Here is a 25,668-nt window from a genome sequence, read left to right on the forward strand (position 1 = left end):
AACAAGTCCTTCTAAAATATGAGGGTCAGCATCACCACATCCACTTCCGGCCCTGTCTGAAACATTTACAGGACTCAGCGCGAAAAATCAGTGTGTTACTGCGTAAATACATTTATAAAAGAAAACATTCTAAATACATTTATAAAAGAAAACATTCGTTTATAAGATGTATCATTACCCGTGGATCGGTAATGTTTTGGAGTTCGTAAGACGTATCATTTTTAGTATTTTGGTTATTACTTGCAGCAGACTCATATTATACTATGTTTTTAAACTTCAGTCCTGAAAATGGAAAGGTGACAAACTTTACTGAAGAAAGGGTGAAAAAAAAACTATTTTTTCAGACATATGAAAAACGAATCTTTTGGTGCTTTAATTTGTTAAAATATATTTATTTATTCATTGAATTAAATTTACTGTCTTCATAGCATCAGACCGACATGATTTTACGTTTTACTTAGCATCGAGGCTATATGAGACAGAACCTGTTATTAAAATGGTTCCAAATCACTGCTGATTTTTAAAGTTTAGTGTCTCACGATTATGTTCTGAAACTAACGGAGACGGTAATGAGATAATGAACGAAATGATGGAATAAAGAAAGTAGGGGAGGGGACTGAAGAACCCAGTTCGAGAGAAGTGTCCCTAAAGGCTATCGACCTCACTGTCAGGCACATGGAGTTATTCACTCGGCCACGAAGCGATACGCACATGTCCATAGAAGGAAGTGGAACGGTGACAGCCATGGCTTCTAAAATAGGTACCATTCTCGCATTCTCTTAATAGGTACCTCCGCATGTGGTAGGATTGCAGAAAACTCTGAAAAATTCTTAGTAGAAATGACCAGACCTGAGTCTAAAACACCTAGGACTTCCCGATTGCAAAGTGTACTGTTATCAATCCTTATTATACAGCCCTCTCCGCTGGTTTAGTGGCTAGAGCGTTTATGCCTTTGGTGCACGTGATCCTGGATCGATTCTTGGCGATAGCCCACAAATTTAATTTCAGAATCATCCACTTTCATTAATCACTCGTCTCCTTTATCTAAAAGGCGTAAGTGTGGGACGCTAAAATAATAATAGTCAATCCCTATTATAAAAGCAATCATGTCAGTTTGTAAAGCTGATTTACCAATAGTTATCAGTTATAGTAATGTGTGTCGCTGTTATGATATTAATAGATGATGCTATCTGTATTAAATCGAAGGCTTGGAGGAAGAACTAGTACATAAACAAATGCAATTAACGATAAGACATGTTGTATGTATATGACTGAACAATTGCCTACTTTCTCTACAGATATAAGTAAAATTGAAAATAAAGCATTTGGCTTGTTCTGAAACTTTTCTATTATAGAAAACATTCGACAAGTAAGAAAGAATAAGGAAAGATGCTTCAGAACTCATTCACAATAGCTCACACATGAGAGTTATGACCAGCTTAGCTCATAGTAGCACAGAGCAATCTGTTGTTATAGTTCTAAGCAGATTCCAACAAACATATATATTAACTCGATAACCAGGTTGGAACATACAATCGCACAATCTTCGAAACGTCAGAAGAAGATCTTCATCGCACTGACAAGTCATAGTAGTGACAGCTGTTTCTTGTCCGTTTTACTCTACTTACTTTTATCGAATTTTTGGGCATTGTATTAGAAAAAAGTAATCTTATTACCTTATATTACACCTAAATACGTATACACCTATACATCTTTTGGCTTGCTGTTGTTTAGAAATTTGTCGTTGAACCTTTTCTATTGCACATTGATTACTGTTACAATCAAACATATCGATCTCTTAAATGCTTTATACTATTGGGAAATGTAATTAAAACTGTAGACTTTGAATAATAATAATAATAATAATAATAATAATAACAATAATAATAATAATACCTAGGCTAACGTCCAAAGGTCAGAAAATACGAAGAGTGACGAAACGATGCAATCGGTTAATGAGTATAAAAATGAAATGTAAAAATTTTTGATGGTTAACTACTACTACACCACTGAACCGATTTTGATGATTTTTAGTACACAAGTGGATCCTGGCCTAACGTAGGTTTTTATCACATTAGTTTTCCGAAAGGTTTTATCCTAAGGGGTAGAGAGGTTCAAAATTTATTCAAAAACACAGTAGTTCACAATCCGCCACGTTAGAAAGATGAAACTCGGTATATAAACTCCTCATTAAAAAGTAAGGAAATCCATGTTCCAGTGTTCTTGAACATTTCCATTTTAAGGGAGCATCTTTTAAATAAATAAAATGAACGTGACTATGTTTGGCGGCCAAATCCTCCTAGACTGCTGCACAAACTTTGATTACTTTTGGTATATGAGTGGACCATGATATTAGACTTTTGTCACATTATCGGCATGGAAGTGACAAGGTTGGAGGTGGGATGACATACAAAATAATAGAAAACGACCGATAATATTGCCTACTTCCAGTTTTCGTGGTCGCTGAAATGAAGAAGACATTCCCGATGACATTACGTCCAAATTCATCCCCCATCGGCATGGGGATGTGAATGGAAATGGGTAACATTACAGATTTTTATCATTTCAGTTTGATTGAAATGTGTGTCATGAGGAGGAAAAGGTTGAAACACTTTTTATACACGTATTCTCCCCGTGCGAAGAACAGGCATTTCGGCTATATAAATGAATCAAATAGGTGGAAGTAGTACAGAAAAGTAAGCTAAATCCCCATTTGGATTTTCTCTCCTTATTAAAAGAGTAACGAAATAGATTTTGGGAAGATGATCTTAGCCCTTATATGACTTACAACTCTCATTATAAACTGTCACTAAATATTTCCTAAAGCTGCTCTTATTTGGGCTTCGGTTCGTAGCTAATAAAGAACGTTTGATTCTCACTTGAATCCGCCTAACACTCAAGGCGTCACTAACTGCTTGTTTGTAAACAAGCTGACTCTCACTATGAGTCCAATCCTCATCAAAGACTGTAACTATCCTACAAGGGAATTGCTAATCTGGGCCTCACTAGAAGCCCAGTCACCATTCTGGTTGTACCTACCGAAATTGACTGAGGTGGCGAAAATTGACTGAGTTGCCACTTATTAATCGTATTCCTAGTTCGGAAAGCTATCTCAAATGCTATCACTTTAGAGCCCGAAAAGAATAATTTTTCTCTTGAGGCAATACTAGGATGTCGTGCTCTCAGCTTTCTGTATTCCGCTTATAAAAGCATCTGAAGCAGAAAACTGGGAAACGATTGTTATTCTCCTGGTGGGATTTTTTTTTTTTTTTTAATAATTAGAAACATAGTAGAGAGACTATAAGAAGCTAACTGCCTCAAACCTCATGCATTGCTTAGTACTCTATAGGAAAGTTTCACATTAAGTTACAGATTAGCCTTGCTAGCCATTTCATTACACAAAAATATACATAGAATATATAAGAATTAAATAGAAACACTTTTTTGTGCTCAAGTAATTTCTTTGGCTAAAGATTACCTTATATAAAAACATTATATATTCGGTATACTAGTTACTTTCTGTGCAACTCAAATTTGATGTTACATTATTTGTGTGGGCATAGTTATTCCTCATAAGATTTTTTTTTTTCCGAGAAGAGCATGTACGCCGGATATTTCATCATTATAAATGACTTTATCCTTTTGTTGTTGAAAATATTTTTATATTGAAAATTCATGTTGAATTTCTACGCCGATTCTCTTTTTATGGTCGAATATTACTACTTGTGAGAAAATGGAAATAAATTTCATACAATTCTAGTGGGAGCGTACTTTTAAACTTCCTCCAGACAGATATAAAAGAATAGTGCCATGTACCAGCTCTGGTAACCCTATTTGCTATTAGAATTTGCTTCCTCTTTAATTTGTGCGTGTTCTCTTTTAATTTGCAGGGTATCGTATGCCAGCTCCAGAAGGAACTCCAGAAGAAATGTATCAACTGATGTTGAAATGCTGGGAGTATGACCCTGAGAACAGGCCTCATTTCGATCAGATATATAGTGTAGTCGATACACTGTATGCAGCATTTCGATAACACTAGTGGATTTCTAAGAATAATTTAATATCAAAATGTCTTTGTTGCCGGTTATTCGTATAGTTGTGACTGTGCGTGTGTTTGTGTGTGTGTGTACATTTATTGAAGAGTGCTAGTATGAGTTACAAGATGTACAGTTCATGTATATTATTATTACGTTCGTTTAATATGTGTTACGTGTATGTAAATGAAATACAAATATGTGTATATTTCATTACGGAAGTCAGATCTGAAAGTATATAATAGTTACCTCTTTAATTTTAGGTATTTAACTGTTGATTTCTTTCTCTTGAGCTGTTATCAATATGTGCTGGACTGGGTTCAAAACAAAGATAAGAGATTTCTTAAGTCTAGAAAGAAGAAGCAAAGTGAGTGACATAGTTTATTCGTGGAGATATTAGAGCTTACTAAAATATCCGACAGCATTTTCTACATAATTTTTCAGACAGTATATGCTGTGTAAGAAGGCAGGTTTCAGATAAGGGATTGTAACTTCAGCGCGAGAAACATGAATGTGAATTATCAGTTAATATCAGTAATGACAAAAGCTTCACGAAGAAATCTTACTGTAGAAGCAGATGTTATGCATAAGTCATGACTGCAACAGATACTGGACCTGTTACAATGAAAAATAACAAAGAGTAAATAGACATTCTACATTAACATAGCCACAATTCATTTTAGAGCCAAGATACTTTTACACGAAGTATTTTTACTTTTATTTGTGTAATAGATATCGTAAAATAGTGCAAATATTGTTTCATGTGACATTCGTAATGTGTGATTGACGAAGCTTTTCTTTCTCTCTCAAATATATAGGATTGTAATTTTATTGACTTAAGTCTTCTAATTTCATGTCTTACGCCTCTATATTGTTAACAACGTCAGCATTAAAAACAGATGGTTGTAATGAAATGATGAAGTGGAAATTGCTCCTTCGCCGGTCTTACAAAGTGCACCCAATAATGATTCACAGTCTAATCTAGCAGGAAATTCAATTCCCTTCAGCAGGCTTAAAAGTAAGGAAAATAGATGACTTTATAACTTCATTTCACGAAACAAACCAAAACTTATTTCACCACTAATCCCACTTTGACGCATTTTGATAGATACAATGGTTTCTCCATTGTACTTACTTTGATGTATGAAATTAATATTTACTCAATAATAATAATAATAGATTGATTAATTAGTTGAGGATTAATGGGGACGTCAGCGTCGAAGCAATTTGTCCCCGTCACGAATAACTAATAAAAGTAACAAACATAGTATTACTTTCCCTTTATCGAAATTTATTGATCATATTATGTCTCGCCACAAGGTTCTTTGTTTTGTGACATTTCCTCAAGTCAAAATGACCCAGTCCGGCTTAGTTGTAAATATTATATAGTTTAATGAAAATATTATGGTGCAATTTTTGACTTGAATTATTTTCAGGACAGGATAATGAAAATACAGGAATTATGTGTTGTTTAACAAAAAACATTTCACAAGATGGAATTTTCGATATTGTTTTCATAAATACTTCATAAAGTGAAGAGTCATAATGCAAAATTATTATGCTAGGGAACGTTGACAAATCCAGGAAAAGGCATTCCATTATTGCCATATTTTCATGTTTTTACCATATTAATTAATTTCAAGATAATTCAGATTTTTTTTTTTTTTAAAAAAAGGATACTAAAATAATTTGTATAAACGTAGCCAGATCATGAGTATTCTTAAATGTCTCAACTCTTATTTTGATAATGTGTAATAGTAACGATTTAATTCATAAAAATAGAAATAATTACGAACAGAAATTTGGATGTTAAATTTCTCAGTGGTGAGAATTAATTTCCCGCTTTCTGTAACATTTGAACCTTGATACTGAAGTTTTTGTATTTGAAAGATTAAGAGTGTGTTATGTAAAAGAACTTTGAAAAAAAGGCCTTTTAAACAAGAGCAGTTAAAATAGTGATATTTGATATTGTAAGGTAATTGGGACCACGATTATACATTACATACATAAAGTATGTATATGACTATTTCTAAAGGAAGAAAATCGATTTGTGCTTTTGTTCATATAATTGTGTTCAAAGCATTCGCTTCCGCCATTTATTGTTATTTATATCTCTGTATTAAAACCTGTCTGTGATATAATACTTACTCGTGTTCAAAAATCTTGACGTAGGAATGAATTTTAATATATATATAGGGTGTTAATATGCACGGTCACCAACGCTTGACAGCTGATTCCACATTGAAAACAGAGGACAGAAGTCCGTGAGACAAAACGTCAGGAACGCTTTCTGTCCAAGTTAAGCGCGTATGAAAATAGTAACTTTGATCCGTAAGAGGCGCAAAACGAATGTGCATAGGACTGCGGCGCCAGGCGGCATATAAAGAAACATAACGTGTTGTATCCAAAAGTGCAACAGTCGCATGTGATGAACGAATGTGCAAGATCCCCTATAGGACATAAATTATATTCACGTAATTTGTGGAAATCCATGTACAGCAGTAAGCCGTTTCCGACATTTTGTCACATGCACCCTTGTTTTTGGTTTTCAATGTGGAATCAGTTCCCAGGCGTTGGCAACCATGCACATTAACATCTTGTATATAATATTAACGTCTTGCTGTTATGTCCTATACGGTAAAGGAGGTAGATGTTAAACACAAATGATCGATAATAGGAGAGAATCGGTGAAAAGATATAGTGGAAGGAAACGGAAGAGCTCCAAGATGATCCATGAACGCGATGATATCTACTACAAATAAGAATTTTACTATTCATTTTAATTTATTGTTATTAGTTTCAATTCACTGATACTAAATTACAACAATCTAGCAATTAAAATTCGAAAAACACACTTTCGATTGCTGTAAATCGACAGTAGTGACACCATGCGGCACTCTGAACGACTTTGCTACTGTTTTGCAAGTAGTTACTATAGAAATATGTAGATGAAGGGAACGTGTTACCACTTGTAGCACCGTAGCGGCAAGGTTAAAACCACATAAGTCGAGGGTGACACGGCCAGTGCTTAGCTGATTCCATTGAAAATAATTAAAACATTCTTGAAACTATATACCTAGAATGGACTACGATTAAATATATATATATCAGCACAAAATTTGGAATAGTAGTCAATACTCGATTAATCCACTGAAGTTTATTCCGTCAGGCATTTATTGACTGTAAAATACAATCTGAGAGCAGTTTTGTCCTTGTGGCTCACTAATAAGAAGCCTGACTTCTGTAGACAAAGGTAGATTTACATAAATATTCTTTTTCTTTTTTTAAAAAAAAATACCCCTGGTTTTCTTCTACTTTACCAATCCCGCGTTCATTTTTATCGTCATTGATGTGCATTTATCAACTACCTACTTTATCCCCGACGACATAACCGTATGTCGTTAAATTTTGTTTCCTCAATAAAAATTATGTTAAATTTTCGATTCAACCTATTTCAAAGTTCTTCCTTATACCATTTAGATAATACACGTACATTGCTCTAATTTTTATAGAAAAGAAATTCATTTATGTCCAGAATTATGTGAAATTGTCAGGAGTAGGGTTGAACGTTTGTTATTGACTATACCAGAGTATTATATGATTCAATTATATTATTCTTTAGACATTATATGATTCAATTATTGGATTTTAAAAATAAATGGTGTAGTAAAGAGTTCTCTCACGTCAATGCGGAACAAACACAATCATGAGTGGGAACTATAGTATATATATATATATTAAATTCATAATATTCTGGATCTTAACAAGCCAAAAAGACACTTACTTGTTTATGTATAATATAAAACCTGTTTTATAAGAAAAGGTGCACTAACAATTATGGTTGGCAAGCTTTTGTGATATTCGTCAAGTTAGAAAAATCATTCCATCAAAATTTGTGTTAAAAAGAAACAAACAAATTGCTTTAATGAAAATACATTAACTTTTTTTAAAAAACCCTTCTGCAGTTTATAACAGATATTAAGTATATTACGTCAATTAGTACAGAAAACTACAATATGTATAAATAAATTTATTGGAATTAATGTGTGAAAAGCATAATTATCTATTTTAATATAATAATATCTTATTACGAAATTCATTACATTACGATTAAAACTAACTAATGAGTAGGTTCTCACGTTCGAGAACGGAAAATAATATTTGCTGAAGTATTAGAAATTTTTTGCATAAGATATCAAGTGTAAAATTATCTAAATTATACATCTTGGCAATTTTGACTTCAGAATATGATTGTTTAAAGAATTTCTATTGAAGTAATTTTGTTTGAAAAAACAGAAAATTTTGAGTACTTAAATGTATTTGAAAACCACTACAATAGGGTGAATATGCAGTATATGAGTACATGTATGTGTGTGTGTTAATATTCTTTTCAATATGGGGTGATGAAATAGATAAAAAGGTTTGACAACATAGATAACGTATTAGCCCGAATATGGTACGACCCCAAGGCTTTTTTTTTCGGTAATTTTAATGGAAAAATAAAAATATTCAGCATACTTATACATTTCGAACAAATAAACATGAATCTAGCGACAAATACATTTAAGCTGTTGATATTCATGAAAGTCTCATGAATAAATTACTACATTTCTATATTAAATTAACAACGATTTGAATATACTTTCCATAGTCAGTGCTACATGGAAACGAGGATTTAAATCATGGTTCTAATCCTGCTAGAAAGTATGATCGAATTAAATACACTTTGTACCCTTTAGGACGATTTCTTTCATGAAATCTCATAATAAGGTCATTTTTCAATGTATTAACGTTAAAAATGTAGTGTACATCTTTTTTTTAAAAAAAATATTTTAAATATATTCATCACCTTAATACGTTCGTTAATAACGCAAATATATGGAAATGCATTGCTCTGTTTATATAAGTTCGCCATCATAACGGAATTTTGAGATCTCAATTCGCATTGAAACCTAGCTGAAAATTACATGGACATCTGGATCGCATTATACGGAAAGTATATTCAAATCGATATGAATACCCTATGGAAGCATCGTGAAAAAATACAAACAGCAAATTTTAAGTGTGAATCAACTCGTATATAGCAGTACTATTTCCTATATACATCTGACCTTGACGACAATGGCACGGCACGGTAGCTTGATAATGATACAGATGGTACAGTCCTGCATGGGATGAAATAATTACTATTTTCAAATATAAAAGGGTAGGTTGCGATTACAATATAAATGATTTTTACGTAACTGTTTTTATATTAAAAATATTATATTTGAGCGGTAATAACGCACTCTTTAATTAGTAACTCAGTTTGTTTTAAATATATTAATTTCGATATTAAGACGATGTATTTTATGTACAATACAGACAGGTTTTATATTTAATATAGTCTTGGTTTTATTGGATATGTATGCAAAAATTCATAATTTCATTTACTTTTTCCATTCCTTGAGCTGTAGAAAGTTCGATTATATATACACAAACGCATTTGGTTCTGTTTGCACTTGTAATTGAAATATCCACTTATTTCTGGTGTTTATAGGTACCTGTAATACGGCTTGTGGAATTAAACACAAAAACCAGGAAGCATAGAAATACAAGTAAATGCACTTTTTACATTTGCACTATTACACATCTGTTTAGCGCTTTTAATAAATTTTACGTTAATTAGGTCGTTATTCTGTTTCAGACAGACAGCTTATTTCAATAAAATGTTCGGCAGAAAAAAAACAGATGTACTATATTTCAATAAGTACGTAATAAGAGAAATTAGAATTTCTAGATTATCAGACAAATTGAATAACGTACGATTCTATTTCTATGCATTTGACAATATAAGTTTCTAGATTTCTTGAATAGTACTTGCGAATATTGTAGAGAGTGTGGATAATTTTATTCACAGATAGAAAATGTGCACATGGATCTAGTTTAGCAGAAAGTAACAAGTTCACTTGAAGCTTTACATGTATGTATATACATAATGACAGAAATGGCACATGTTTATATTGTATATAGAAATAGTAAAATATAGAAGTACAGTTCTGAAACCTTATAGATGACGAAGACTAAAATGTGTCTTTTAATTCCGGTGATATACAGCTGGTAACACAATTTGGCAAACAACTTGGATATATATCCCAAATTTGAAGTCTGTTACTTTCAAAGCCTTCGCAGACACAAGTAAATATCCGTTCTCCTAAACTGTGTCAAATATTAGAGAAACTAATTTTATCGCTGTGCACAGTTTAGTTTGAATGAATGAGTAGCGGTCTGAAGAGGAAATAAATAACTTCGAGAAAGAAAGAGTCAGAAAAAAAATATGCGAGTTACATGATCATTAAAGTCGGTACCATGTCGAAGTTTCGATGTTTATTTTAAAGAATCATGGAATGATACCTTGCGAAGGAACAAGTACCAATTGAGTTCTCGGATCTAATCCTTTGGACACCAGATTAAGAGGACATATTTACTAGTTTGCTTGTACTTCGTAGATGTTTTCTAGTGGATAACATTAAAATCAACAGATAATTTGACAAGGGAAGTTGCTTTCCGGATTTAATTTTGCAAGCTTCAATTTAAATGAAAAAAAAAAAAAATCTGAATTTAGAATTTTCAGAAAGAAGCATATTCGTCATGTTGAATTAATTACTTAGTTAATGCCACCATTAAGTTTAACTTTGGCCTTCTTCGTATCGAAGAAGCACGCGAATGAAAAAATTATGAATGCATCTCTTAGCTTAGTGAAAATACTGGTTTCTGTAAAGAAAATGCTAGAGATGCTTCAAAGTAAAAACCTTTAGTTGTAAACTGGAATCATTTCACTCTGATCAAGCTTTGCAAGCCAAAGTTAATTTCTTTTAGGAAATAATTTAATAAAATCATGCACATATACAATATGAATTTCAAAAATGTGGATGAAATTTCTGGTGGTGAATATATGTTCATAGTACTGATGTGTGTATTGATATAACTCGTTACGATATTTAACATAAAGTACTATACATAAAATAGATTTTCATGGAAAATCGAAAGACTGAAGGTGTTTCATATACTAAAAAAATTACATTAAAAAGAAAAAATATTCCATTATAATAATCAAAGTGGAATGTTCTGTGTGTATATATATATATCCTTTTTTAATTTTGTGCACCAAATTTTATTGAAATATTTTTGGATTTGTAGTGAATTTCATTATGATTGTGCCATTGTATATCTAAACCCAAGCATTCTATAGCATATTCCACACATTCTATGTGAAATTCTTGTCCATTAACTTTTATAGAAACAGTCGTTAATTCTTTAACAAAGCTGAGTCATATGGTTGTGAAGGTCCAATTATAAATTATTGTGTGTAGTATGTAGTGAATGTTCATTAAATGACGATTTGTATGTTGTGGTACCAGTGTTAAGTTGAAAATATTCTATAATGACTAAAAAGAAGCAGAACACGCTAATTGCAAGTACAACCATGTAACACATAATTAAGAACAAGAGATTAAAGAAAGTATTCCAAATGATGCATCATCCTTAAAACATTATATATAGCAAACTTCATTCATGATCCCAGCTAAATACAAAACCTTATATAAATAATTCTGAGAGCTAGTCAAAAGCAGGGATCAGAAAAGCCTTTCAAAATATCTTTAATTCGCAACACTATAGCTTTAAATATCGCTATATAGTATTCTATTTTTAATCTACTCCACTAAAATTTCTGATATATTAAATATACTGTACAACTACCCTACGTGGAAAAAGCATAACCGAGCGTTAGAAAATAAAGAATGGTATACTTACCTTATAATCATTTTTAGAAATCCCCAGTGATGACCACAGTTACCAGAATGCCTATTAATACACACACAAAAAAATTAAGGAATCTTCAAATTAACAGTATTTATTTGCCCCAGTGTAATTAAATCGCGCCGAACTCCAACGCGTATGTTCTATCCGAGATAAGTACGGATCAATATAGTAATGGACACCTTGATTTCGAACAAGCCTATTTTTTACTTCATTACTTCAGCAACATTTCATATTCATAATACGTTTATCACACTGTCTTCACAACTCTATAAGGCAGAATCCGAAATGTGAGCTTGCATAAATCGTTTAAAAAGCCTGATTTATTTTAAATTTAATTAAGCCTATACATCAAAATCAAATAATTATAAAAATAATGTTGTTCTTATTATATAGTCCGGCTGAAAAGGAAAGTATGCACTTCTAATAGTGAAAACAGTTTCTAATTTAAATAAAAACAAAGTGGAAAATAACTCAAATATTGTCTAATTCATGTACAGTGGTAGACATCTAAATACGAAAGTAACTTTAAATGGGAAAATGTTCTCTACAACAAATATGTAGAATTAGAATTTATGCTAACTGAAAATTTTAGTTATATATACGCAAAGTTTCTTAACATTCATATTCAGCTGGTTGAATATATCATTTCGAAACAAAATCGTACTATTAAAAATATATTTTTCACATAATTCATATCTGTCTGATACTTGTCTTCCTCTGGATGTGTGGCAAGGATTATGTATATGAGTTCAAGAAATCATTCTGGTATTTGGTAGGACTAATGTGAAGACCAGACAATTTTCTCCTGGGCTTCATGTTAGCTGTACCAATGCCAAAATGATGTCTAAAATCAAAGACATATTCCTTACCATATGTCACGAAAGAAAGAAAGAAAAAAAAAAAAAAAAAAAAAAAACAGATGGGTTTGAATTAAGTAAAAATGTATTTCAGTAGTACAAGTTTGTTTCAAAGTGATACATTGAAACTATTGATTATGAATGTGAAGAAACTTTGTGTAGATACAACCTTTGCCAGAATTACCCGACTAGTGCGTTGTTTTACTTAAAAACATTCCTCCAAAATTCATTGAAAGATTTAATACAACTGAACAGCAAAATATAATGGCTTACTGTTTGAAAATTATTATTGAAGGCATATATGACTGATCTGGTATTTTTAACGTCTCTTCAAATTGAAATCTTTATGAAACATGGTGGTGAAAGTGATGTGTTCCTTCAAATTATGTTTACAATTGCATCTGGTACACCCAGATGACCAATATTTTATCTTTGATTGACCCGAAAAGTTACCTGTACTTGACACATTCAATACAATGTTAAATAAAGCGAACAACTTGAAGAACAATTTAGAAAGCGGAATATGCTATAGATTATTAAGCGAAACTTTTCCCAGTGTTGACTCGTCCAAAGCTAACCTCTCCTACTCGTTCTTGTATTATATTGTTTATATAGCTGTTGTACATTTCAATTTGTTGTACTAATTTTTTAAAAACTTTTTTGTATGTTACATTTGTTATTTAGTAAGAAACAAAGTAATATATTTCAATAAATTTCTTTCTTTGTTTTACTTATCGTCCTTTTTCATACGAATTCATATTTCATATATTATCAATCTTAATCTAAACTGCTATTTCTCCACTTTTATGTATTATTGACAAGCGAACTCAATAATACTTTATAGAAAGAAGTATGTCAGAAATTCTTGTTGTCCTCCCACTTTCGAGAACAACGAATACTTTTTATTTATGTAGTGAGTGAGTGGTTATTAAATCAACAATAACATACAGAAAATGATTGAAAATAAATATTTAGGTACAGGAGCAAGCTGACAGGGAAATAATAAGTACATTAATGACGAAAAAACCGTAGTAGTATTCAGTACAAAATATTTTATTCTTAAAATTTAATTTATTCCATTCTTACATCATACATATAAATATATTAGATTTGTCAAGTTGTAAGCATAACTACATGATACTACAATCAAAATCATCAACTCACAAAACTCATCAACAGTACAAAAATAAATATTTAGAAGATATCTTTTGAGTAATTTCTTATATATATAATGATTATTACACAAGGTTAACGTATATAATTCTTCCAGTATGTGCTATCTTTTTGATCATATTGGTTTTGTGTTGATTAATATGAAAGAAGTTTCTTCTACGCTTATAATTATGTAATGCACAATCATAAAGAACCGCATCACTTACGTATTTCATTCAGTTCTTTTGAACTCAACGAAGTAAGCAATATATCTAAACCGTTATCTACAACTTATAAATACACGTGAACAATAGATTCTAATTGTTCACAATAGATGAACAATTAGTAGGAAAATTTAGAAGTGATTCCGAAGTAGGATTAACAGTGACAAATAAATAATGTACATGAAACGAAGTATCAAACCTCAGAAAATGACAAGGACAAAAGAAAGAAATGAAAACTTAAGTGGGTCAAATTTAAAACTGAAAACCACCAGCAAAATGTAAAACAATAAGAATACTTGCAGATAGCTTGGAAGAGAGGTCACGCAAAGTAAACCGATGCTATCAATGAAAGTTTCGGTAGTAGAAAAACTTTGACCACCAAGCTTTTAAAAGGTGCATCAAGTGACTCTGCTTAGTAATGACATTATGATTTTAATACCTGTAATAGGGAAGGCGTCTTTAGACCTGTTCCGAAGATTACGCTATATCGGGGAAAGCGTCTAGAGAAGCGCTTAATAAAAAGGCTCTACACACACTTTTCAACTGACATATTTTGTATCAATGCTCTCATCTCACAGATTTAAAACAACTTGGAAGCAACTATTGAAAACAAGATTCCCATTAAAGGGTTAATTAATGTTGCAAATTACGCAGCTCATAATTCAGGACATTCCTAAATGAAACTGCAAAACAAATTCTATGGGAAGTTGATTGTTGTATCGGTTCCTCATCGCCAGGACTTAATTCCGAACTCTTAAATGAATGAGAAATCTTCAAAAACTCTCACATGAAGCTTTATATGCTTTGTATGAGTTTTCCAAATACTCAATTTTTTGAAGATAAAGTCACTAAGCAGAGAAAGTTACACTAATCATGGCTTATACTTAAGCAGCGAGGCATAAATTCAATTCTCAAGGGTTAGGAATAATAAGAACAAAGGTTTCCTTCGCAAAATTCTATGCAGAGATCCATTCATTTTCTAAAATTAAATCAGGGAAACTAGGAAGATTTGAGAGTTGGATTATAATCTAGATCTAATCCAGAATGTCTTACCTAAAAGTGAAATTATTGAATTGCTTAGACATACCCTAACGCTAGTTCATCAGAATACTGAATCTTTCCCTTGAAATATTCAGTTAATAGAACTTAAAAGTGTCCTGAATGACATAAAACTAATCATTTTGTGTCTTTCAGAACACTAGATGAAAGATAAGGAAGTTTTTCTCTTAGGTTAAGACACAGCGGACTTCATACAGGCGGGAACATTGGTGGGTGGGGGTGTAACGTAATGGGTCCTGTAAAGTAAAGTCTGCACTCTGTAGTTCTTTATATATATTTTAATATGGAAATTATCTTATTTGCACATCTATATTTAAATTTTAATTTCCCTTTTTTATATAATCATGGAAAAAATGTAAGGTAATATGTTAATTTTGTATAAGAGTTCAATATAAAATATTATTCTTGGGAATTATTCCGAATAAAACTAAGTTGGAATTTGAACGCGTTTCCCTATTACAAGAGTGGTTAACTCTATTTTCTTTTTTTTTTTTTTTTTTTTTTTTTTTTAATCTCTGTATAAGGCCCTTCATGTGAATTCGGCGGAAGGGGGAGCAGGGTTTGGTGCAAACGAAAATCATGTCTTTACCACACACTGGAAAATTTCATATTATTGTAAAATAAATATTGACGTCAGATGAATTATCCTATATGGACAAAATACTTTATCGCTAGTACATCATTCTATTTTTCATTTTAATGCAATTTCGTATGTGTTCACATATTTAAAAACCTTCTTACTTATGTGTTAACAGACTGTTAACAGAGCGCGCGCACACACACACACACGCCATGTTTTTTCTTTTCTGCAGTTATTTTTTTAAATGTTGTTTTAATTTATATAGTAAAAGATGACTATGTTTGAGATTGTTATGTTCAGAAAAAAAGGAAGAAACTAAGTTGAAGTATGGTGTACATTAATACGAACTTCAAACTGATTGCTTTATATAATAATAATAATAATAATAATAATAATAATAATAATAAATCTGAAACCAACCATGTCAACATAGCTTCAAGGACTGTGACCCTCGAAAGCGAGGGTGGTATCTGTCTTTGGGACTGGCTCTGGAGAAAATCTCTACGAGAGAAAAAGACTGTTCGAGTTGGACATGAGGCAGAGGACTTCTCTGGTTTCGAACGAAAGAAAAACTGGGGAGTGAAATCCGGGAAAGGGGAGTCTTCAAGGGAGATGTGTTTGGGCCAGAGAATGGTGAACACGCAACGTGATATTATTCGTGTGAAGGAAACAATATGTGTTCTTCTGTAATATTACTTCACCGCTTCTGCGAGTTAAGAACATAAACTAAAATAAAATATCGTGAACCAATGAAATGAAATCTTTAAGTTTTACGTCCCACGATTATGCCAGTTAGGCTAAAGGAGACTTCGATAATGAGAAATGAGTGAAATGGTGGAATGAAGAAAGTAGGAGAAAACGGGAGATTCCGAGAAAACCCACGAGCACGGTGTTTGTCCACCACAAAGTCCACACGGCGCAAGCTGGGATCGAACCAGGGACTCCAAGTACCGGACGTGAACGCTCTACCACTGAGCCACCGTGCCCCTAAAATATCGTGAACCAGAGCTAATTTTTTGACTACAAGTTTAGTGTCTTATTTTATCTATACAGTTAATTGGAGAAATTTTTTTTTTTTTACAAAGTGCTTTCTTTTTTTTTACCTTGCTTGAAGTTGGGAGACTAAGCCTAACCGACATTTTTCACGGCCGTGCAGCTTCATTGGCTTTAAGGAGAATAATGTGTTACTTCACATAACATATACTCTTACAAGTAAAAGTTCCAAGAACATCTGGAAACCAATGGACGGTTACGCGAAGAACCAAAGGACTAAGACGTGAAACGTCAGTAATAGGTTTTTTTTTTTTTTTTTGTGTGTGTGTGTGTGTGTGAATAGTGACTTTACCTTTATGTGGTACAGTTACACAAACTGTTAATATTGGAAGTAATTCCCAGTTAAGCTAACTATATACTATAAACGCTGGCATACAAAATCCTGCCATTGTTATCGAACAGTACAGTTTTTTCTTTAAAAAACTTATCTATCTATATATAGATATATACAAGGTTTGATGAGCATCCCTGTGCACAGTGGGGAAAAAAGTGTAAGGTGAAATATGTTCAAGTGATGCAGAAAGAATTACATCAATCGTTTCTTTTTTTGTTTGCTTGTTTTTCATCATCTAATATTGATATTAAATAATATCTAAACGAAAATGGCTGGTTCATACCTGAAGTTTCCCGAGGTCCTGGAACTGGTGAGTACACTGATTTTTAGATGTACCATGTCATGTTTTTCTTTTTCAGCTGAAGTGGTATGAAGGATTTTTCCCATGTTTTCTGTATGTATTGTCACTTCCATAACGGAGTACAGAAAGTAAAATTAGAACTTACGAGTACTGATCCAGGAGCTATATAGTAAGGGAGATAATTAAAAAAGAAAAAAAAAAAAGAAAAAAATGTGCACCACATGGTTATTATTGGGAGTATGGGAGTAGAGTAAATTCTTTTTTAAATATTTTTTTTTATACATTTAATGAGACTCTTAAACCTACTCTGTTGCTTCTGGAACTCTTGAAATGAAATCTTTAAGTTTTACGTCCCACGGTTATGCCGGTTAGGCTAAAGGAGACGGTGATTATGAGAAATGAATGAAATGGTGGGATGAAGAAAGTGGGAGGAAACGGGAGAACCCCGAGAAAACCCACGAGCACGGTGTTTGTCCACCACAAAGTCCACACGGCGCGAGCTGGGATCGAACCAGGGACCTCAAGCACCGGAGGTGAACGCTCTACCACTGAGCCACCGCGTCCCCCTCTGGAACTCTTATCACAGCTCCTGCATTCTATTTTTTTTTTTTTTTTTATCAGATATTCAGCCCTGTACACAGTGAAGGAAATATGAACAGTGTATTAATTGAATTTGTGTAGTGGCGGCTCTGAGGTACATCCCACTAACACAACAAAGTAGTAGCCTAGGTGCAAGGCTCTACTCAAGTAACTCCTCTTTAGGGCTCTGCACATACATTTTGGCTCTTTACAGCCAAAGGACCATTCACAATCCGAGCTCCAAGTCACTGCAAGTGCTTTTTCTCTTTCTCTCGCCCCCTGTGTTTTCTGAACCTTCAGTGGCGTGGAAGTGTGTCTTATCAGCCGTGAGTGCACTGACCTTTCTTGAAATGCCGCGAGAATAATGTGTTCCTGCTTGTAATTAATTTTGAAAGTAATTATACTCTCAAAAATGTTGTGGGTTGTAGTGAATTAGAAGGATATGTGGCGGAAAGCGCGAAAGAACATGCTTCAAGAAGTAGTTAGTATTTGTTTGTAACATAATGTACCGAATAGAATATCGAAGGCTTATTGATGTGGATGCCGTAGTTATTGAAGTTTAGAGCCTAATTAAAGAATTGTTAATTACATTAATTGTGTAGTAGGTGCTTGACGTAGTAAGAAGGCTAGAGATTAATGTGTGTAAATGGTGGCATCTTAGAGGTAGATTTATTATATGTGGTCATATAATGATAATAAAGATAGCTGTGAAAACGGAAACTATTCAAGTTGGACTTATTTGTTTACTGATGTGTAATTAAGAGTGAGTCAAGTCGGTGTTGTTTTATGAAACGTAATACCGCCCAAGTAACGAATTGAACCCACGTTGAGCACAGTAAAGCTTCTGTATTCGTCAACACGGAATTTAACTACAACATTACTTACATGGGTGAATATGTTCCGTGTTTCACTTTCCCCCAGAGATCAATTATTACGTGAAAAATGGGTGTGCGTATGAATATCCCCCAAAAAGATTGGATTCCTTCAGATTCCAGTGTTTTTTGTATAAAGCATTTTGAGCCAGACTGCATTGAACATAAGGTTTCCTACAAGAATTCCAAAGGTGAAGGTGAAGAAAAAGTTTTTTGTGTACGATAAGCCGTGATTAAAAGTTGGTTCTGTGCCCACTGTGTCTTTGATAAATTACCTAGTTATTTGTCAAAGAAACCACCAATTAGTAGAAAAACCCCTGACGAGAGAGCTTTTGAAATTAACAAAAGGAAGAAAATCGCCGAACAAGAAGCCGTGCATCTCAAGTGCTTCGGATGAGATAGCAAGCTTCCATCAGTTAGAGCAAAGAATTGATGGTAAGTTAGCAAAACTGCAGTATGAAGATAGAACTCTTGGTTTCAAAGCTTTTAATAATAAACTTGTAGTGTATTCCGTAAATTTTAATTCAATAAGCAAGAGTTTTATATCAATGTAGATAATAATTTAAAAGTATCTGCCTATATGAAAAACAATCAAGTTTGCTTTCAAAACTTGAATTGAATTCTGGGGCGGAACTTTCATTTAAGAAATGGAGTTCTTTAGAACGAATCATTAACAAATTCACTATGAGTGACCTGGTTTCTAATGTAGATACTTTAGTACAGAATGTAAAATCCAATATGCAAAATTTAATTAGTTCTCTGACTGACAAAGAAGACAGCTAACCAAGTGGATATTCTTTCTGGACAATTTTCATTAATTTTCTCTTCAAAGAAAACATATTCGTGGCGGATGATTTTAACATTATCACTTACATGCAGTCTAAAAAATGTTATGAGGCTCTCAGACAAAACAACGTTCTAGAACTGTCTCATTCGAAATATTTGCGAAGGTTTGACAGCTTCACTTCATATTTCACCAAATCTTAAAAAAGGAAAAACAGTTTCTTGAAGTCTGTTGGTGAAAAATTAACTGGAACAAAGAGATGGGTTATTTTGCAATTGGATGAAATTTACGTTTATAAAGGGGTGGATAATCGATGTAGGAAAATTACTGGTTTTTCACAAAATCATAATGTCTACACACAAGCCAAAACTGTCCTAACGTACATGATACCTTCTGCATTCTCCTCTTTTGAGCACATTGTATCTTTACATTAGGGGTAGAAATGGCTGAGATAACAAGGAGAGTAATATGTATTTTATAAGATTGTAATTTCAAAGTTTTGTGCGTAATTTCTGATAATAAAGTAAATTAAAGTATGTTTTTTGTACTATGCAAAGGCTCAGAAGAGGAATGCACATTGATTCTGCCCAACATTGACCAACCACTATATTACATGTACGACAATGTTCATTTTTTAAAAAATATTTTGGATAAATCAAAAAGACCCATCCAAAACTTTTACATTTGCGGAATTTGAAACCGAAAGTGAAACGTGTACTATGGAGTAGCCGAAAACGGCAGAATTCAACAACCTTAGAGAGCCCTGTAAAGAAAGAATGTGATAATATTTTGAAGAAAGCTTTCAAATTAAATTACAAATCTCTGTAACCTAGAAAGGCAGCAGGTATCACCTGCATTGAATGTTTTTCATGAAAGTACTAGGACATCTTTTGATTCTGTACGGTTTTGAAGATACTGCAAAATTTATTGACATCATATGGAAATGATGGTCTATTGTGAATGCAAAGAGTATCAATCACGGTGCTAGTAGATTGAATAACTTTGGTGATTCCCTTCGCTCTGTAGATAATTTTAGACTTCCGTTTCTTGAAAATTTCGTCACATGGATACAAAATTGGATGAAACTAGGGAATGATTTGAAAGGAGGTTCCTTAATAACAGATACAAGTAATGCGGTAATTCAAAGTACGAAAGCTCTTACAAATGTAATAAAATTCTCTGTCATTCTTGAAGGTGAAATGCGTCTTTCGTGGAAAATTCCAGACAACAAGTTAGAGAAAAGATTCAGTATGTACCTAGGTACAGTCAACTTAGTGGTGGAAATTAAAATATAAGTGTGATTCAAATAATTGAGGCAGAAAGAAAAATTCGAACAAAAAATGTTCTTCGGATAAAATCTGCAAGATATGGCATGATAAAACTCAACTTCGAATCGATGGAATTATTCACTGACAGCTCCTGTGAATATACAGAATGTACAGACTCTAGCTTAAACAATAAGTTTAAAGATACTGAGACAAATAACGAGGATGAAATTGATTTATCGGCGCTTATGTACATTTGTGGGTACGCGGCATTCAAAATTCGTACAAAATTAAATTGTGAACAGTGTATTGTGTCCGAAGATAATACTGATGAATATCTTGAATATGTTAACAGAGGAGAACTATTAGTGCCATCGGAATTTGTTATTCAAGTGGGAAAAATCGCATTCCGAACAATGAGCACTCTTGTTTCTAAAAAATATGAACAATTGTTTCTTAAAGAGAGTGAAAAGCAACACTAGTTGTTATGCAGTTTGACATTCAAAAAAGTGTGTGTGAAAATAAGGATCTTAGTAACATTTTGCTCAAGAAGTGTTTCTGTGGTGCTGCTGTCTCGAACACACACACACACACAAAAGTGATCAGCGTGTTGTGTAATATTTTACTTTCAAACTACAAGAAAAAGCGAAACTATATACTGTCGATCATGAAGAGTTATACTAGGTACTACAAGAAAAATTGAAGACCCTGAAATAAATTACTTCACTACACTACTCTTTGAAGTGAATGAAGAAAACATCAAAGAAAGGTATGCACTTTTTTAAAGTTTAAATCTTCATAACTACTATTGCTATATGATTGTTCATAATTTTTTACTTTTAAAAGGAATATATAAAACCTCTGAGAAGTACTAGTACGTATCAAAGTTATAGTTTTCCTTCGAAAGCTTTCTTAATACTAACTATAAGAATAAAAAATCGCTTTTTCCCTAAGTCTCTCTATCTGCTCCGTCTCACTGCCGGACCCATGACTTCGGCATGTACTTCGTGAAAAAGAGGAGGAAGCATTCTCACCTGTATGAAGTTCGTCGCGGTTAAAGTCAAAGGCCCGAAGTTCGTGCCCGCCCTAGCTCCGGTAGAAGGTGTTCCTGTCAAGTGGAAATCACTATAACACATGAGTCAAAACTGCGTACACGCCTTTGGCGCGGAGTCCCGGATTCAATTGCCTGCTGAGCATATGTGGTTCGGATACTACGTTAAGCTATATAGGTCCGTCTCATAGCTTCTCACATTCTATATTGAAAATGTTTAACTCGTTCTTCTGATCTAATTCAAAAGCATATTAGAACACTTTTCGAGTTCATAAAATCTTGTAGATTCTCAAAACTCTACAAGCTATTCTTGAAGATCCTTAACTCTATTCAATACTTAAAGAATTTGTGAATTACAAAAGGAAGTTGGTATTACTACATAACAATATATTAAACCCTGGGTGTTCACGGGAACAGTGAATGATAAGGACGGTGAACGTTGTAGTGATACACAATGCATTTGGACTGAATTTTGGTGGTTCTCTCCTAGTAGATGGACCAGGGAATAATCTACACCCCCCAGCACCCTCCAAATTTCTTTACACACACCCCTGGATGGAAAAGGAATACTCCCCAAATCAAATTGTATCAATTAGTATCTTATAGGTTATTTATTACATCAAGTTAAAAAAGGTTTAGCGTTTAGGAAAGAAGGCAATATTCTTATTTATTTACTTCACTTCAAAATACGAAGCGATCTCGTTCTCATGTACGGCTTCGAGAATCACATGACCTCATTGTTTCGGGCGGTGTTTCGATCAAAACAATTGACAAAACAGACCCGCTCATACCCACCCTCCTGGGCTCCGCGGTCGTTTCCGAGAAAACAGATTGATGGACAGATGCAGATGACCGAAATTGGCAACGTCTTGAGCGGTCATTCCCCTACCTCCTTCTCAATAAGAAAACATGTGACAATATAGTAATAAGCCTATACCAGATTCAGTTGGTAAGTGCTACTCTGCAAGTGGTGTGTCAACGGCCGCAAGTTAGAAGGGTGTAATCAAAACGTTTTTAGAAATGAAGAGATCGATCGAGGTAAAAATTATATATATTTTAGACTGAGTCTAGTGTTATGCAGGAACGCATTTGTCGCTAGCTTAATTTTTTGTAAAGTATATTTTTATTCACATAAATTCATCGAGTGGATTATTAAAATTACATTAAAAAAGACAAAACAGATTGTAAATTGAAAAACCGGATTTCTGGAAAACAATTAAATCAATGAATAATTTTCTTATGAAAGATATTCAGAGCCAATAACATAGCCAGGAAGGGGAAGGAGCGGAAATTAAGAGATCAAATGTACCGTGTTATGCAAAAGTGAACTAAGCGCCAAAATGGAAAAATTCATTATATTGTGCTAACTGGTTGCTGATAGGCTGTAGAATGTTATGCAAAAACGAACTCGGCTGAAAATCCCACCTAGTCATTTCCTTTTAGCAGATTGCTACACTGTCGACTACTGGCCAGGCAAAGTGAACCAGCATGGAAAACGAAACAAACGTGGTTGGTGAAAATTCACTGATTTCAGAGCGAGAAATCTCTTCCAGCTCAGATATTTCTTTATCAGGGGATGACGAATATGTCCCGGAACAGGATGAAAGATTGTAGTTTCCTTTTTCAATAGTTTCAAAATTTTCTGAGAGTGGTGAACAGTTGGATCAGTGACGAGGTAAACCCTTATTGAGTGTTCGGACAAAGTGAACTATGTACAGAATCATTGTGTTTGCGCGCGAAAAAGCTGTGTTGCCACCTCTGAGGATGAAAAACGTTGCACTTTAAACCTCACCTTACCCTGGAGTGGGAATTATGCCTAATTCAATAAACGATGTTGAGTTGTATATGACAAAATCGGGAAATTTGTTATTTTCTAGATGCAGTTAGTTCACTTTAGCAGGTCAATATAAGGTATGTCTGCAATTCTAAAGAGTGGGTACGCAATTAGATTCTCAACATCATCTTCGATTCTGTGTGTTGTAGGCAGCTCTGAGAGTGATGACAGCAAGCACAAGAAGAGAGAAGATCAAAGAATCGTTGTGCAAGACCTGAAATGTGGAGAAGGAATGTGAAGAAAACCAGAAGAAACCAAGGGAAATCATACGTGAACTATAAAGGAAATCGTCAGGCAGCTAAGATACCAAATTTACATTTCCGTTGTTCATGTCCTTTTAAATGCTCTGAGACACTGACTGTGGAAGACCGGAAAAGAAATTTTAAAATGTTCTACTCACATGCGTCGTGGTTTTCGCAGACAGTATTTATATCAAAGAGTGTGGATACCATTGATATACAGAGAAAGAGAAATAAGGAACATTCCAGACGAACGTGTAGTAGACAATATTTTCTTCATGCAAAAGAAAAAGATATTCGTGTTTGTAAGCAAATGTTCATGGAGGTGCTATGTATTGATAGTGCACGCATTCATCGTTGTTTGAAAGAGTCATCACAAGAGCAACTTGTAGATTTGAGGGGTAAACAGCAACCAGCCAACAAACTCAAACAGGAAATAATTTCCATGGTGGACGAACATATTCTGTCATTTCCCCATTATACAAGCCACTATAGAAGAGAATCATCTCCCAATGCCAAGTACTTGCCAGCAGGTCGAAATATTGCGAAGATGTATAAATTATACCTAGATCAAGTTGAAGAGAATTATAAGACTCGTCATAGGGACCCCCTTACACCAGTTGGAGTGTCCACGTACAAGCGTATTTTCTACAAATTCAATTTAAAATTCAAACGGCCGCACACAGACACCTGCAAAACTTGCGATCGATTAAGCGTGCAAATTGTAGCTGAGGAGTCGAAGCCCAGTTCACAGCGAAACGAAGACGTTTTGCAACATATTCGTAAAGAGAAGGAGCTTCATCATAGGCAAGTGGAGGCTGCTAATGCTCTGCGACATGAAGATCAGGCACTGGCTCAGAAGGGCGACGTCATGTGTATAACGTTTGATCTGAAAAAAAAAAAAAAAAAAAAGTTTCCTCTGCCAAAACTTACAACACGGGAGGCATACTATAAAAAGCAGCTGTGGGCATTTTTAATCTAGGAATTCATGATTACAACACTAACACTGCGTTCATGCATGTATGACATGAGGGGCAGGCACCTCGAGGCAGTTAAGAGATCGGGTCATGTCTGCTAAAGTATTTGGAAGCCAATGCTTCCAATACCTCGTTAATAGCATGGTATGATTCGTGTGGGGGCCAAAATAGAAATATAAAATTAACACTTATGTGGATGTATATGGTCCATTGTGAAGGAATTCCAATAAACTCAGTAACTCATCGTTTTTGTGTTTCTGGACATAGTTATTTACCTAACGATACAGACTTTGCAGATATCGAGAAACATTTTGCCAAGCGGGAATCTGTTTACAATTTCAAACATTATTGTGAACTCCTAGGTGACCTGCAACAGAATAAAACAAGGAAGAAGAGCAAAAATAAAGTGCAGTTTAAGGTTATTGAGATGAAAAATAAGGATTTCGTATCAACCTGTCAGATGGAAAAGAGTATAATACTCAGAAAAAAAAGACACTGAAGGACAGAAAATTTCTTGATTAAAAATACGAGAAATTCACATTAAGAAGGCTAACCTAGGATTGGTCTATTTCAAATATACTTTCAACAAAGATATACCGTACTCAGTTCTATATCTGAGGAAGAAAGTAGGTGGCCATCCAGCGAACATCGACTACACCCAACTCAAAGA

The 25,668-nt window shown here is 33.7% G+C and overlaps 2 protein-coding genes across 5 annotated transcripts in view; one reads left to right on the forward strand and one right to left on the reverse strand.

The window, feature by feature from the left end:
• FER (tyrosine-protein kinase Fer) overlaps positions 1-13,411 on the forward strand; it is a 285,225-nt gene extending 271,814 nt beyond the window's left edge. For all 3 annotated transcript variants that reach the window (XM_081748883.1, XM_081748884.1, XM_081748885.1), the window contains one exon: positions 3,891-13,411. In XM_081748883.1, the coding sequence (XP_081605009.1) occupies positions 3,891-4,033 (143 nt within the window). In that variant the 3' untranslated portion in view covers positions 4,034-13,411. The remainder of the gene's footprint in view (positions 1-3,890) is intronic.
• Positions 1-25,668, reverse strand: part of LOC145678576 (uncharacterized) — a 152,967-nt gene that overhangs the window by 25,277 nt on the left and 102,022 nt on the right. Inside the window, exon 8 of one of the 2 annotated variants that reach the window (XM_081748886.1) lies at positions 17,039-24,910. The exons of the other annotated variant lie outside the window; for it this stretch is intronic. The gene's annotated coding sequence lies outside the window, so the exon portion shown is untranslated. Of the gene's footprint in view, positions 1-17,038; positions 24,911-25,668 lie in introns of those variants that run through there. 2 annotated transcript variants of the gene reach the window in all.

This window comes from Thermobia domestica, chromosome 2, assembly GCF_964235325.1.
Source record: "Thermobia domestica chromosome 2, izTheDome1.hap1.1, whole genome shotgun sequence".
NCBI lineage: Eukaryota > Metazoa > Arthropoda > Insecta > Zygentoma > Lepismatidae > Thermobia > Thermobia domestica.